This window comes from Apiospora marii, assembly GCF_038362585.1.
Source record: "Apiospora marii strain CBS 49790 chromosome Unknown utg000005l_segment0_segment0, whole genome shotgun sequence".
In the NCBI taxonomy this organism is placed as follows: Eukaryota; Fungi; Ascomycota; class Sordariomycetes; order Amphisphaeriales; family Apiosporaceae; genus Apiospora; species Apiospora marii.
Window position 1 is genome coordinate 2,215,515 of NW_027117377.1, and position 12,944 is coordinate 2,228,458.

General features: G+C 54.3%; 6 protein-coding genes across 6 annotated transcripts; 4 read left to right on the forward strand and 2 right to left on the reverse strand.

The window, feature by feature from the left end:
- Window positions 1-177: 177 nt before the first annotated feature.
- On the forward strand, window positions 178-738 carry PG985_008614 (uncharacterized protein; the record flags this gene model as incomplete). Its single annotated transcript, XM_066828382.1, has 1 exon — window positions 178-738. The coding sequence occupies one exon, from the start codon at window positions 178-180 to the stop codon at window positions 736-738; it is 561 nt and encodes a 186-aa protein (XP_066683294.1).
- Window positions 739-1,736: 998 nt separating this feature from the next.
- Window positions 1,737-1,964, reverse strand: PG985_008615 (uncharacterized protein; the record flags this gene model as incomplete). The annotated part of the gene is made up of 1 exon (XM_066828383.1): window positions 1,737-1,964. One exon carries the CDS (start codon window positions 1,962-1,964, stop codon window positions 1,737-1,739), a length of 228 nt encoding a protein of 75 aa, XP_066683295.1.
- Window positions 1,965-2,254: 290 nt separating this feature from the next.
- On the forward strand, window positions 2,255-3,706 carry PG985_008616 (uncharacterized protein; the record flags this gene model as incomplete). Its single annotated transcript, XM_066828384.1, has 1 exon — window positions 2,255-3,706. The coding sequence occupies one exon, from the start codon at window positions 2,255-2,257 to the stop codon at window positions 3,704-3,706; it is 1,452 nt and encodes a 483-aa protein (XP_066683296.1).
- Window positions 3,707-4,914: 1,208 nt separating this feature from the next.
- Window positions 4,915-6,053, forward strand: PG985_008617 (glycoside hydrolase; the record flags this gene model as incomplete). The annotated part of the gene is made up of 2 exons (XM_066828385.1): window positions 4,915-5,789; window positions 5,957-6,053. The coding sequence occupies 2 exons, from the start codon at window positions 4,915-4,917 to the stop codon at window positions 6,051-6,053; spliced, it is 972 nt and encodes a 323-aa protein (XP_066683297.1).
- Window positions 6,054-6,772: 719 nt separating this feature from the next.
- Window positions 6,773-7,504, reverse strand: PG985_008618 (uncharacterized protein; the record flags this gene model as incomplete). The annotated part of the gene is made up of 2 exons (XM_066828386.1): window positions 6,773-7,281; window positions 7,351-7,504. The coding sequence occupies 2 exons, from the start codon at window positions 7,502-7,504 to the stop codon at window positions 6,773-6,775; spliced, it is 663 nt and encodes a 220-aa protein (XP_066683298.1).
- Window positions 7,505-11,866: 4,362 nt separating this feature from the next.
- Window positions 11,867-12,537, forward strand: PG985_008619 (UPF0303 protein; the record flags this gene model as incomplete). Its single annotated transcript, XM_066828387.1, has 2 exons — window positions 11,867-11,984; window positions 12,041-12,537. 2 exons carry the CDS (start codon window positions 11,867-11,869, stop codon window positions 12,535-12,537), a joined length of 615 nt encoding a protein of 204 aa, XP_066683299.1.
- Between the last annotated feature and the right edge of the window lie 407 nt (window positions 12,538-12,944).

Here is a 12,944-nt window from a genome sequence, read left to right on the forward strand (position 1 = left end):
ACCTCACTTCCCACCTCGCAGATCTTTTTGTTCCTTTTCCTCAACCACCGTCAACCACCGCTACCCACCTACCTACCTACTCCCAACCTTCGCAAGGTCTATCGCTACCTACCACGACCTACTCCCTTCAACTCTCACAAGATCCTTTGCTTCCTACCTACGCAAAGAACCGTCACCATGCAGATAGTAGCCATGTTCGGTCTGCTGCTCCTGCAGCTCGCCTCACTCATCGTCGCCAGTCCTGTCCGAGCCACGCCTGTCTTGGCCGCGCGGCAATCCACTCCCACCTGTGACCTGACCTTCACCTACCCCACCCTGGGCTCCTGCTCGACTGGCTGCTGCGGCTGGGGCTTCTACAACCTGACCGAGACCTCTGGCTGGCTCTGCCAAAACACGGGCAACTACGCTCCCCAGCCCACGACCTACCCGGACCCCGCAGGCTTCGTCAACGCCTGCAAGGACCTGCAGACCACGCTGGGCGACGACTACTTCACCTGGTGGCTCACGTCCGAGACGCCCAACATTTGGTACGAGGCCAAGTCCAACACCGGCTGCAGCCTCCAGTTCAGCTGGGACCGCGCCATCGACAACGACAACGACGGGCCCCATCTGGGCAACGGCGACCTGGCGCAGATGCTGGCCGAGGGGATCACGGCGTCGGAGGACGGCACCAAGGATGCCCGGGGCTACTCGACGTGTTACAGCTACTCGATGCAGTGGCGGATGGTCCCTAAATAATGACCTAGGGTCGGCTGAGCGAAGGGCGCCGGATACCGCCGCGCCATGGTGCAGATACCCCCTAGTGCTGACTACCGGCACTATACAGTACTTTGGTGGATGAAAAGCAAAGGGCGTGGCCCAGACACATCACTCTTCATACTTCTCCAGTAGATGTGTCGTTGAATTAAGCATAAAGTCCGTAAACTGTATCTCTTCCTAAAGTGCGCCTAGTCCAGCCATCAGACGACAATCTACCATTTTAACTTGTACCGTTTTGTAGTGATAAGACTTAAGTTGAAATACTAATTTCATTATACGCTTGATATTATTATTAAATACTCTCCCCGTACGTAAAGGGGCCTTCATGTTCTCTCTGCATCAGTATCCCCTTTCCCCTCACCGTATTCAAGTGGACTGGTCTCGATGCCAGGAAAGTCTTCTCCGCGCTGAATAAGCTCGGATATGAGCGCTGTTCCAAGGACAACCAGTCATGTTTTTCGTTACCAAGCGGATGGTCTGGGAACTTTCGCCGCCATCATTTAACTAACGCAATGGAGGCGAATAGTCATCAATCATGGTCGTATGGACAACCTGCCGCCTGTCCCTTTTCCCCATAGCTTGAATAGGGCTTGCCTCACGCCGCTGCCCACCGCTCTCTGGCTAACGGGCGGCGCCAAATCCCCCAACGGACTGCTGCTACTACGGGCAAACGGCCCAGGGCTGGTAGGCATGGCAATTTAAAATGAGGAAAAAGCGAGCTCTATTTTTGGATAAAACAAGCCGGTAAAAAGGTCGCAAAACGGTAAAAGAGTCGAGCAACAGCCAGCTTATAAGAGCTTCTGGTGGCGGATAATGCTCGCGTTTCGCTCAGAGTCCTGGAGAACGATAGTCGAGTTTCGCGACGGACCGCGCGAGAGAGTTGAATTGATCGAACTGTCCGAATTTTGTCCCGACAAGAGAACGAGGATCCGAAACTGTGCGGACGACTTGGCAAAGCACTGATAATAACCCGTAGGCTAGCCCACCCAGAACGGGACACTTGGGCTCCTTTCCTTTGGGACAATTGCAGTTGTCGCAGCCGGCGCTGGCGTGACACTCGACCTTGGAGTCCGGGCGGTGTCGTCGCCGTTGATGTCGACAAACTCAATCTCCTCGGGCCGCTGCCTGATGCCCGACGCGTCCGCCCCCGGTAGCAGCCACCAGTCCGTAAGCGGCGTGCTGGAGACGAACTGGATGGCGTACATTGTCGTCGCCCCGCAGTTGGGGTGCAAATAGATATACTCTTACACAGTCCTAATCAAAACCCGGTGATATATGTTCACTGGCTCCCACTCTGTAGATACATATCACGTGATAGTACGGTTACTTCCCCGGTGGATATCCGGACATGTTTGCAAGTGCCTAAAGCAGCCGATACCACCCCCCAAATTGTCAACGTTCGCCCCCCCTGCCATGTTGCACCACATTTCTCAAAAACCACACACACACACACACACACACACACTATCGACTGATCACTGCCCCGGAAAGCGATATGGCTTCCAATGCCCCAGACTTTCTCGGCTATCCCAACGAGATCGTGTTTTCCATTCTTACTTTCTGCTCTCCTGCCGACCTTCTTAGCCTATCTCGGGTCAACAAGCGACTTAACGAGCTGGGAAATCGTGTTATCTACTCTAGCGTTCAATTCACGTGGACGACATTGGTGACTCCGCCTGTCATCATCTTCCTGCGCAGCATTTTGTCAAGGCCGCAGCTCGCCGAACATGTCCAACGCCTCACACTGGCAGGTGACGTGAGCTTCTACCTAAGCCCAAACTGGACCACCCCCCTACCAAAGCTGTCATGGACCGAGGCAGAATCTGCGTTAGACCTAGCCACCGGCCTAATCAACCAGCTCCAGCTCCCCTATACCGAAGACTGGATCAGTGAATTGCGCGAGGGAACTATGGATGCGACTGTGGCTTTTCTCCTTGCTCGGCTCCCAAAGTTACGCTCCCTCGTGGTTACAGAGAACTACACCAGGGAATCCGAGCGTACGGGAGCCATGTTTCGGTCCGCCTTGTACAAAGAAGCTCCAGTCAGCTGGCTGTCTGGTTTTCACCAACTTGAAGAGGTATCCGTCACTAACTTCGTCTGGTACGGGACCTGTGGGGATGCCAATACACCCCATCTGTTGCCATTCTTCTATTCACCCAGCATTCGATCGCTTAATTTGTTGTTGGACGACCCCGCCACGTTTGCCTGGCCTGCGGGGACACCTAACATTATGAACCTCTGCACTTTGAAATTACAGCACGTCCGGGAACCGGCACTGAAGTGCATCCTGTCTGCCACTCCAAACCTCCGAGTGTTGGACTGGGAGTTCGTGCTTTCGGAGTGTCAAGTGACTAAACAGGCGTCACAACACCTTCTTAATCCCGCTCTGGCCGACCTCGACGTAATTGTCGATGCCTTAACCCCTGTCCGCGCAACAGTGGTGGACTTGACGATCAGAGCTTCAGTCATACGCACGACAAGTCTTCTTGAGCCCGTGGTCCAAGTCCGCGGCTCCCTCGCCGGGCTCGTCGAGTTTGACAAAGTCGAACGGTTCGCGGTGGCCCTGCCGTTCCTGGCCGGGGAAATCATACCCAACAATGCGTTTCGGATCTCGGAGCGGGTCCCGAGGAACATACGGACGCTAGTCATCCGGAACGACCTCTACATCTACACCGACGAGTTCTGGATCTACACCAACGGGTCCTACTCCCTCGAAAACCCCGACTTCGACCCCGACTGGGACGAGATGGCGCTCTATCAAAACCTGCGGTCGTGGTTCTATGAGTGGCGGGGCACGACGAATCCGCACTTCCGCCACCTTGAGATGATCGTCATGGACGACTGGGCGGATCAGGGGATGAGACAGACCCTGCGGGACTTGTGCGCCGAAGACCGAGTCCAGGTCGAGCTGACGTTTACCGGCAAGCCGTCTTGGCTCATCAACTAGCCGCGCGCTCTCCCAACGCTCTACGGTGAAACTTCGGCCTGACAGTATATACCCCTGGATATAAGCTCGTATGGGGAAAACTCAGGGGCTGGTGAGAGCTCCATCAGTCAAGTCCGTTGTCGAGCGATGAGAGACGGTGGTGTAGGTACGATGTAGGAAGAGTAGTCTCATGGCGATTTACTGCGGCAAAAGCGGGCGGACAGGTCTCAGGGGAGAATCGATCAATTATATTGCACTTTGCCAAAAAGGGCTGCTCGATTCTTCAACGAATCACAAGATCCCTTTGCACTTGCTATCAGTGATTATGCCTCGGCTGATTTTCGAGAGAAACATATCAGGGGCTCATTCAGCCCCAAAGCCTAGCCCCGGGGCCATGCAGGGGGCCAAAATCGATATAAGCCCTTTTGGGACGGGATGGCGCGGTCTAATGCAGGGGGTCTTACTGTCCTCGTCATAAGTGCACTTTCGACACAACGGTTCTCCACCTAGATGTAAATGGAATTCAGCCCTTTTTCAGGATCGCCCTATATGACCTGTTTGGGGAGCCTTGTACACAATAGTTTCTCAATGCCCGGTTGAATAGTGATGTTGGTGAGCCGGCTCTCGTATCCAATATGCAGCTTACTCAGGGCGGAACTAGTTGACGTGCTGACTTTGATACGAGTATGAATTTGGAACATTTGGGACTAAGTTGTGTTTGGAGACTACAATGGAAATGCCGATTTAATCCTGAGCCGCATCCATTCGATCAGATGACATGTCACATCCAAGTGCTAAGAAAAAGAAAACTGCTCGCGGCATGGCGCCATTCTGTTTCCCAAAAGCTGGGGGGCTAAAAACGGCAGGACGCAGGACGCTTACTATGTACTGGTAGGCTGTTTCCCGCCCCGATCCTGAAATGGGGCGATCGCGGGTTGACCCCTAAGTTTGGCCCTCGAGCTGAACATCATTGACGTACTAACTCTTCCTGCGCGTGCGCCCAAGTAAGCTGCAGTCACTCGGAAACGCCAAGGTTGTCAGGGTAGGCTGACTAGCTACCAAGACCGATGGGCATCAACAAGATATTGACTACGGAATATAAGACATCGTCATCTTGTCCTTCTCATCAAAGGATTCCAGAAGATTCAGTATCGACAACATCGACGCTTAATACACCACCACTGCTCCCTTCCGGTTCTAGCATCCATATCCACCTTGAAGCAAGAATAATGTCCTTCTCCAACCTCGCCGCCTACGGGCTCCTCGCCGCCGGCGCCCTGGCCTCGCCCCTCGACCCATCTCCCGCCGTCGTCAAGCCGCGCGCCGACGTCTCGCTCCCCGGCCTGCCGGCGGGCTGCATGACGTCCTACAAGGGCATCGCCTGGGGCTGGCTGCCGGACGACGAGCACGCCGACAAGGTGAACATGGCGTCGCTGGCGGGGGCGTCCGGCAAGAAGGGCTGCTTCTTCGGCGACTACTCGCACGTGCGGGGCGCCTCGTACGACGGCGGCGACATCACGGGCAAGGCGAAGCTGGCCGACGGCGCCGTCATCGTGCCCTCCATCATGCCCGACGGCGTCAGCTGGAAGCAGGTCGACGCCGCGCTGGCCGGCAAGATCGCCAACGTCGCCAAGGGCTTCGCCGACCAGGGGCTCACCGTCTACCTGCGCTTCGCCCACGAGATGAACTGCTACGCCAAGCCCGGGTGCGCGTCCCCGGCGTACCCGGGCGGCCTGAACTACGCCGACTACAAGGCGGCGTGGGTCAACGTGGCCAAGGCCTGCCACAAGGTCAAGGGCTGCTACATGATGTGGTCGCCCAACGCCAACGACCAGGACCAGCTCGGCAACTGGTGGCCGGGCGCTGAGTACGTCGATATCGTCGCGCTGGACTCGTACCCGCAGGACCAGGCCAAGATCGAGCAGGGGTTCGGCGGCTCATTCGGGAAGGTCCATGACGACTTCGCCAAGAAGTACAACAAGCCCTTCATGATCGGCGAGACAGGCTTCGCCGGCAGCCAGGCACTCAAGACCGACTGGGTCCGCAGGCTCACCAACGTCGACCTCAGCAAGTACCCCAACTACAAGGGCGCCATGTGGTTCGAGTCAGTTTGACCCCCCTCCCTAACTACCCCTTTTCTTACCTCTACCCCCTCTCCCCCTCCTTCCCCCTTTTCACTGCTACTCCCTCCTACCACTCATACTTATCGAGACGTGAAAAAGAGAAGAGAGGTATAAGATATATCGACTGACTTTCATAATGAAAAATCAGGTACAACAAGTACGAGGGCGGTAAACAGAACAACTTCTATGTTGTCTACGGCCACAACAAGAAGGAGATCGATGCCGTGGATGCAAACTTCAAGTAAAGAGTAATTTGTACCACAACCCTCACCTAGTCAGATGTACAGAAAACCGTTCTACTTGACATGGATTTGCTTGGCTAGCGTGCTGCCTCGCCTTTGCATTATGTTGTTCGATTCTCTACTGTTTGGAATCGACTGGAGGTTATAAAGAGAATCATGGATGTCACTCGTTACTAAAACTGCACAACACGTTTTTGCTTGGTTGCATGCATACAGGAATATATAACTATATATGTATATATCAGCCCCAGTATCAGAGATACTGAACTTGGGACTGAGTTGAAAGACGGTTTATAACATGTTATTGATAACCCGAGAAAATAGAGCAAGAAACATATTTATTTGTACTTGCATCCCATGGATTGCGGACTCACTAGGGAACGAAATTAAGCAACATAGTGTAGCGGGGAAAGCCAGAACGATGGTGTCAAGGTTCACATGCATTCAGTCACAAAAGTCACAACAAATAGGCAAACAAGTAATTCGATTCTCAACCCCCATTATCTTCAACTATTGAAGCCGATATAAGGTCATATACAGGCTCGGCTCCGTTATACTTGTCATCAGATCCCAAGACATGAATTCGCTGAAAGACTTCCTCATCAAACGCGGCGATGCGACATCATAAAAGTTTGTGTGCCCAAAGCAACCCCCCCAGAGAAGATGGGAGTAGCCGGCGGAGGGAAACAGTCAAGCCCTCCGCGAGCCTCCCGAAAGTTTTATTAGAGTTTCTGCATCACGACATTGTTTTGTCGCTTACAGAATCTTTCCGAGGAGACCACCGGTGACGGGGACAGAAGACCACCGGCAAGACCCTCGACGTCACCGACGAGGCTGGTGACCTCGGGGACGACGCCACCGGTAACCTCGCCAACAAGACCAGTAGCGAGCTGGACAACAGGGGTGACCAGAGTGTTGACGAGGCTGAGAACAAGCTTGAGCTCAGGCTTCAGGGTGACGAGGACATCATCGGTAACCTCGCCGACAACACCAGTGACAGTAACCTTGACCTTCTCGACGATAGCCTTGACGTCCTTCAGGAGAACGGGGACGTTGTCGAGCTCCTCACCGACCAGGGGAACGACGGTGTTGGTGACGGTGCCGAGGACGAGGCCGAGGACGCCGTGGAGCTCAGTCTCGACGTTGCTCAGGGTGCGCTGGACGGTAGCGACAGTCTTCTTCTGGACAACATCACCGACGACGGTGTTCTTGAGGTCGCCAACCAGCTTGGCTAAAGAGGAGGAAACGGGTTAGACACGGGGCCCCCAAGTAAAATCGTACCAGAGAGTCAAATACTTACTGACGGTGCTCAGCTCGTCGGTGACGGTGAGCTTGACATCAGCCACAGTGTTGAAGACGGTGGAGACGGCGTTGTCGGCGCGCGGCTCGGCAACGGGAGCGGCGAAGACGGAGCTCATGGAGAGCGCGGCAAGGGCGGTGGTGAAGAACTGCATCTTGACTGGTTGTTGGAAAATCGTCAAAAAGTTGATTAGGATTAATAAAGAATGACTAGGTTAAGATGGTGCTAAGAGAGCGACTGAGTGAGGAGGCGGTTGGCTGGTGGGATGGAGAAGGGAAAAGATCAGGATCAGAGTTCGCGAAGTCCAAGATATATACCTCTTCGGCCACGATGCAAGCCCCTTAGCCTGAGATTGCGGGACATCCTCGTCTGACTCCATACAGACCAACGTATGTACATACAGTATCGATAAATGTCGTCACTACTATGAGGGTTCCCATGTTGATAGGCATTCATTCTATCCCAATCCACCTGCGCTGTGCGATCCCCACGTCCTACCAGGTACCAGTAGGGGATGCTAGACTGATTCCTGGAAGCCTCACGGGCTCGCAGAGAGTCAGTCACAGGCGGCACACAATACAACATGGGTGCCGAACGTCTGGGAGGAGTGGGCCGCCGGGGTCGGGCCCCGGGGTCCCTGGCAGGTTCGCGGTAAACGTGGTTTCTGAATCTGGAAGTTAAATGACCTTGCCTGCTTGCGGGGGTAAGAGGCCCCCGCCGACAGGCACAAGGGAAGCCGATCACAATCTAAATTTCTAGCAGGCATGCCCGAACGGTATTCCAGGATTGGGTACCCAGATAAGCCAGAAAGGACGTGCTCCCAGAAGCAGAGAAGAAGAAGCTTCTTGCTGAGGAAACACTGCACGGGGCGTGCCCTCTGCTTTTGTCCAATTCCGACAGCGATTTTCGCTGAATTGCGGGTAGGTAAGCCAACTATCGCTCGTCTGAGGAGTCTGACACTGACCAGCGTCGCATTCCACCCAAGCCGGCAGGACCTTCTTCACGTCTTGGTCTGTGCTGATCGACCGGGACGCTACGCTGTTTGGTTCGGCCGCATTCCGCCCACCTGTCAACCATTGTCCGGACATCTTTGTTTGCACAGCAGTGAGTAACTCTGTGAGTGGGTGGTAATCTTTTAGCAGGCGGTATGACGTCAAATTTGGGAAAAGGCGAGAGCGACAGGTCGGCAGGTCCGTGTTGGGCTCTGGTCAAACATGCGATTGCTATGAGGAGGGCACACGGTACACCCAACACCAGCAGGGCCGGTTCCTGACCAGGACAGCCGATCCTCAGGGTTCTCAAATTGGATGCTGCAGGTTCCGATTGAGCCCGTCGAATAGGAACAGATTATGCCTACGTCAAAGTCAGCAAAAGCGCAAAACAAGACAAGCGCATGTTTCTCCAGGCGTTGTGTGTTGCGTGGTTTCCTGCCGGTACGTACGTGGGGGACCAGGACCTTTGGCGCTAGAGTCGCCAAAAAGAGGAAAGTGCCACTTTAGCATCAATTTCTTAACGGCGTTTGCCATTTTACCAGGCCCGTTGGCCCCCCTCAAGAAGCATCTGCCCCTGGTCCGGTGGGCATTCAAAGAAGGTCCAGGGGCACCTTTTTGGGCCACCCAAGGCAGTGCTCAAGGGTCTTGGGGTCCTAACGAATTGCCGGTGGGGACCTGCAGAATGCTGTGCCCACTGGTTTCTGTCCCTGACAGGTGACTTGCCTTCTACGACCGGGTAAAAGTTGGCAATCGACCAGAACCGTCATTTCAGGTGAGGGCAAATTTGACGATTGTAGAATGCTGCGCCGTTTTCGCCCCCAATCCTGCAATATGCACGTCGCGAAAGGAGCAGCTTGGCAGTAAGACTGGGGAAACGCATTGATATTGGCCCAACAAGCAGACAGGCAAGCAGACAGGTGGCAGGGTCGAGTCACTTGGCGAATACCGCTTGGCGATCGATCAACCTTCGAAGTTGCACAACATGGACAAACACACACGCGATTGTCATCATGTGCATCATCCGTGTCCCCGAAGCATGCCGCCAAAAGCCCAAAGCCAACCACGTTTACCGGGAACGAGTGTCCAAATAGACTTGATAGCCGATCAGTTGGTTAACTGCTTACTACAGAGCGCTAGAGCCACGCTGGGCTGAAGCCATTGGAACCGCTTGCAAGTAGTGCGCGATGGTTGCACATCAACAGCGGAGCAAGCGGAGAGGTTGACTGAAAGCTGCCGTCTATTCCTCTGGTCTATTCAACCACGCCCACTGGCACGCTTGCGTCTATGCCAAGTCAGGAAAGACGTGAATCTGAGCAGGCTTGGCCCGCGTGGATAGGAAACCTTTGCCCCTGCTGATCCCCTTGTCGAGCTTGTCAGCATTGAAGCAGGGGCTCGAGGGCTTGTTGCCTTGGCGCCACTCCAAATCGCTGATGATATCTGAAAGTACATACAGTATGAGGGAGGGCGATATCTACATGTGTACCAAATACTATCTCGCAGGTCGACGGAGCATTCCTTGACCGCAGATTGGGCTTGATTGGCGCACTGAAGAAAACACCACTCAACCGGCTTACCGGCTCATTAAAGTGGACGGCGCTCTCACTTTGCTCACCTCGTCGGTACCTCCTTAGTCGGTGATCGTCCACTGCCCGGACCTGAAATCTACAACCTATCCACCACTCCGATCATTATTCCACCAAAACTCCTGTTCAGTGTCTCCTAATGCTTGAGAGGGGGATTCGAGCTTAGATGAGGATCTTCTAGAAGCTTCATCGATAGCCAACTCTAAAGTTTGAGCCAGGCGGCACTCACGCAGGCCTGGAACGGGGCCATTCAAGATCCCTGACTCTGATATGCTTCAATAAGCCGTCATTCCGACTAGACCGCCCTGTTATATCGCATAGGTATTCTGTCATTATCCAGTAGCCGATGCATCTCTTACCCATACCCATAAGCTGGTGGCTATAGGCATGGCTCATCAATAGTAGAAATGACGCGACCCAACTACTTCCATCTAGGTCATCGGCGACTCCTTGGGCAATATTTGGAGATATGGATCAGCATTTAAGGCTGTACCGAAGGCAAACTAGCACAGACCATCGCCGATGCTTCGAAGGGGCTGGGTATTCCGGACTGTCGGTCATAGATCGTGGCACAGATATGGAATTGTAAACCAGCACCAGCTAGGAGGTGAAATTCAATGTCCGCAACGACATCAACAACGACAACCACAGAACCGGGTGACGAACCTATGCCCTCTCTTTCGCAATTCAGACGGATTACCGAATCGCCTTCGATAGCGGCCTCCTGTCCGGACGCATGCAGAGCAGGCTGGTTCCGCCCCTTTCCTCCCGCGTCAACGCTCGAAATGGCCTCACCACCCGACATCGATATGCCTTGCAGCAGACACGATGAGCAACATGTATTCGTAAACCAACTCCATGATAATCCAAAGAGCAAGTAATTGGTTGATGGGCCACCGGGGACGAAATAATTGGCTCAAAACTAGGGCCTTCGTTGGACACAACGTGTCACATCAACCCATCAAGTCGTCTACTCTTGAGGGATACCCTGGAGGTCAGCCGTACTTATTTCCCCCGCGCGAGGGCCCGGCCCGAGAGTGAGGCATTGCTGAGGCAGATCGTATATCAATCAGGCCAAGTCGAACTGCGACGCTGGTCGACCCGGAGATCACCACATCAACACCAACTTCGACGTGGCAGGAGATCCATTTTGGTGTCTCAGGCAAGCACGCTTCATGTTCGAGACATGCTTGAGGCTGCTGAACCAACCCCGATCAAACACCAAGTCCTGCGCCGGTCCAGCTGATGTACCACTAGGACGATATATTCTCGATAGCATTTGCCGTCCGGCCCCTCGGAGCATCCGAATGATTCATCTCGTACACCGAGCGGGTGTGTCTTTGGGTTTGCCGGGAACACAGAGTGTATCGCCCAAAGAACGATACCTCAGCACGTAGCATCAGCGCAGGAAACGCCCGGGGGTTTCATTGGCTTGCATCCCCACACCGCTGTTGGCTTAGCTTGTTTCTTGGGGGCCTTCAGGATCGTGGGGCTTCCCAACTTCTTTCTGGGCTTCCAGGATCTGAGTATGCTGTTCGAAGTAGAGTTGTTTCTCATCTGATGCCAAAATCTGGTGATAGCATCAAAGACTCATGGGTGACATTCAAGGCTGAGAAGTCGGTGCGGCTCTCTTCCTCAATTCACGTGCGCCCGATGGCTGGGTGACGTTGACAGCAACGTCGCGGCCGCCAAGTGGAGAAATCTGGAGAATCGTGACTAAGTAGCCTACTCCGCTTGTGACCTCAACTCTTGTAACTTCCCTTTTGGGTCCGTGAGTATAGACTACGTAGCTTGGTAAAAAGCCTCTTCGAGATTCAATAATCAGGTTTCTATACAACTTCTCCGCACACAACACAATATTTGACTTCTTTTCCCTCTGCTTTGAACAACTCTGTCCTGAACGACCAGCCGTAACGCACACCAAGAAACCCCTCCGCCATCATGTCCGAGAAAGTCCTCAGCCGCGTCAACAAGGAGCCGGGCGCCGGCCTGCAAGCCGTCCTGGCCGCGCAAAAAGGAGACCGGCGCGCCGGCCCCTCTCGCCGACCCTTCGGAGGACGTACGTACATGCCATGCCATCTCATCTTTCTTCACCACCACAATCTGTGCCCTTAGCTAAGACAAACCCCCCACAGGCCGAAGAGGTGAAAGCCCAGTGCGACACCTTCGTCCTGGACTCCTTCACCGCCGACGACGCCTGGGAGCTAGGCCACCTGCTCTACGCCCGCCTGCTCCCGCTGGTCGCCCAAAAGGGCCGCCCCACCCTCATCTCCATCGCCAGCGCGACGGGCCACGTCCTGTTCCAGGCCGCCGTCGGCGCCGGCACGCAGCTCGACAACACCATCTGGATCGCGAGGAAGCGCGCCACGGTGCTGCGGTTCGGCTGCTCCACCTGGCTCATGCACTGCAAGTTCGCCGGCGACGAGGAGGCCTTCCGTGCCAAGTACACGCTGAGCCCGGACCTGGCCGCCGGCTACGCCATCCACGGCGGCGGCGTGCCGATCCGCGTCCGGGGCTGCGAGGGCGTGGCGGCCGTCGTGGTCATCTCGGGGCTGAAGCAGCACGAGGACCACGGCGTCATTGTGGATGTCATTAATGCGAACTGGAAATAGAAAGAAAGGCAATTTCTTGTATTCACATAAATAGCTGTACACCTATGCAAAGCCCCGTTGGGTGTATAGAACATTCACAATTCAAAAAACTGACCGCAACATTATCAGACATATGTGACGCTCGTATTGGTATTTCATTGAACGCTTAGCCGAATTCTCAAGCTCTTTGTTGCAGAAAATAACAGACGCTGGGGACTATAGATGTTTTAATAAGAGCACCCGCTCCTCTGCCAGAATTCCAGTATTCTGGGCCAATAATGCGCCACAACTTATCCGTTCCACCCTATATACACTGATGTTTCGTGGGCTGTGACAAAGGAAAAAGTGGTCAGGTGTATGGACCGAAAAGAAACGCATCTAACCAAGCACCTCCTGCCAAATTATTCCAATTGGGCCAAGGGAGCGAA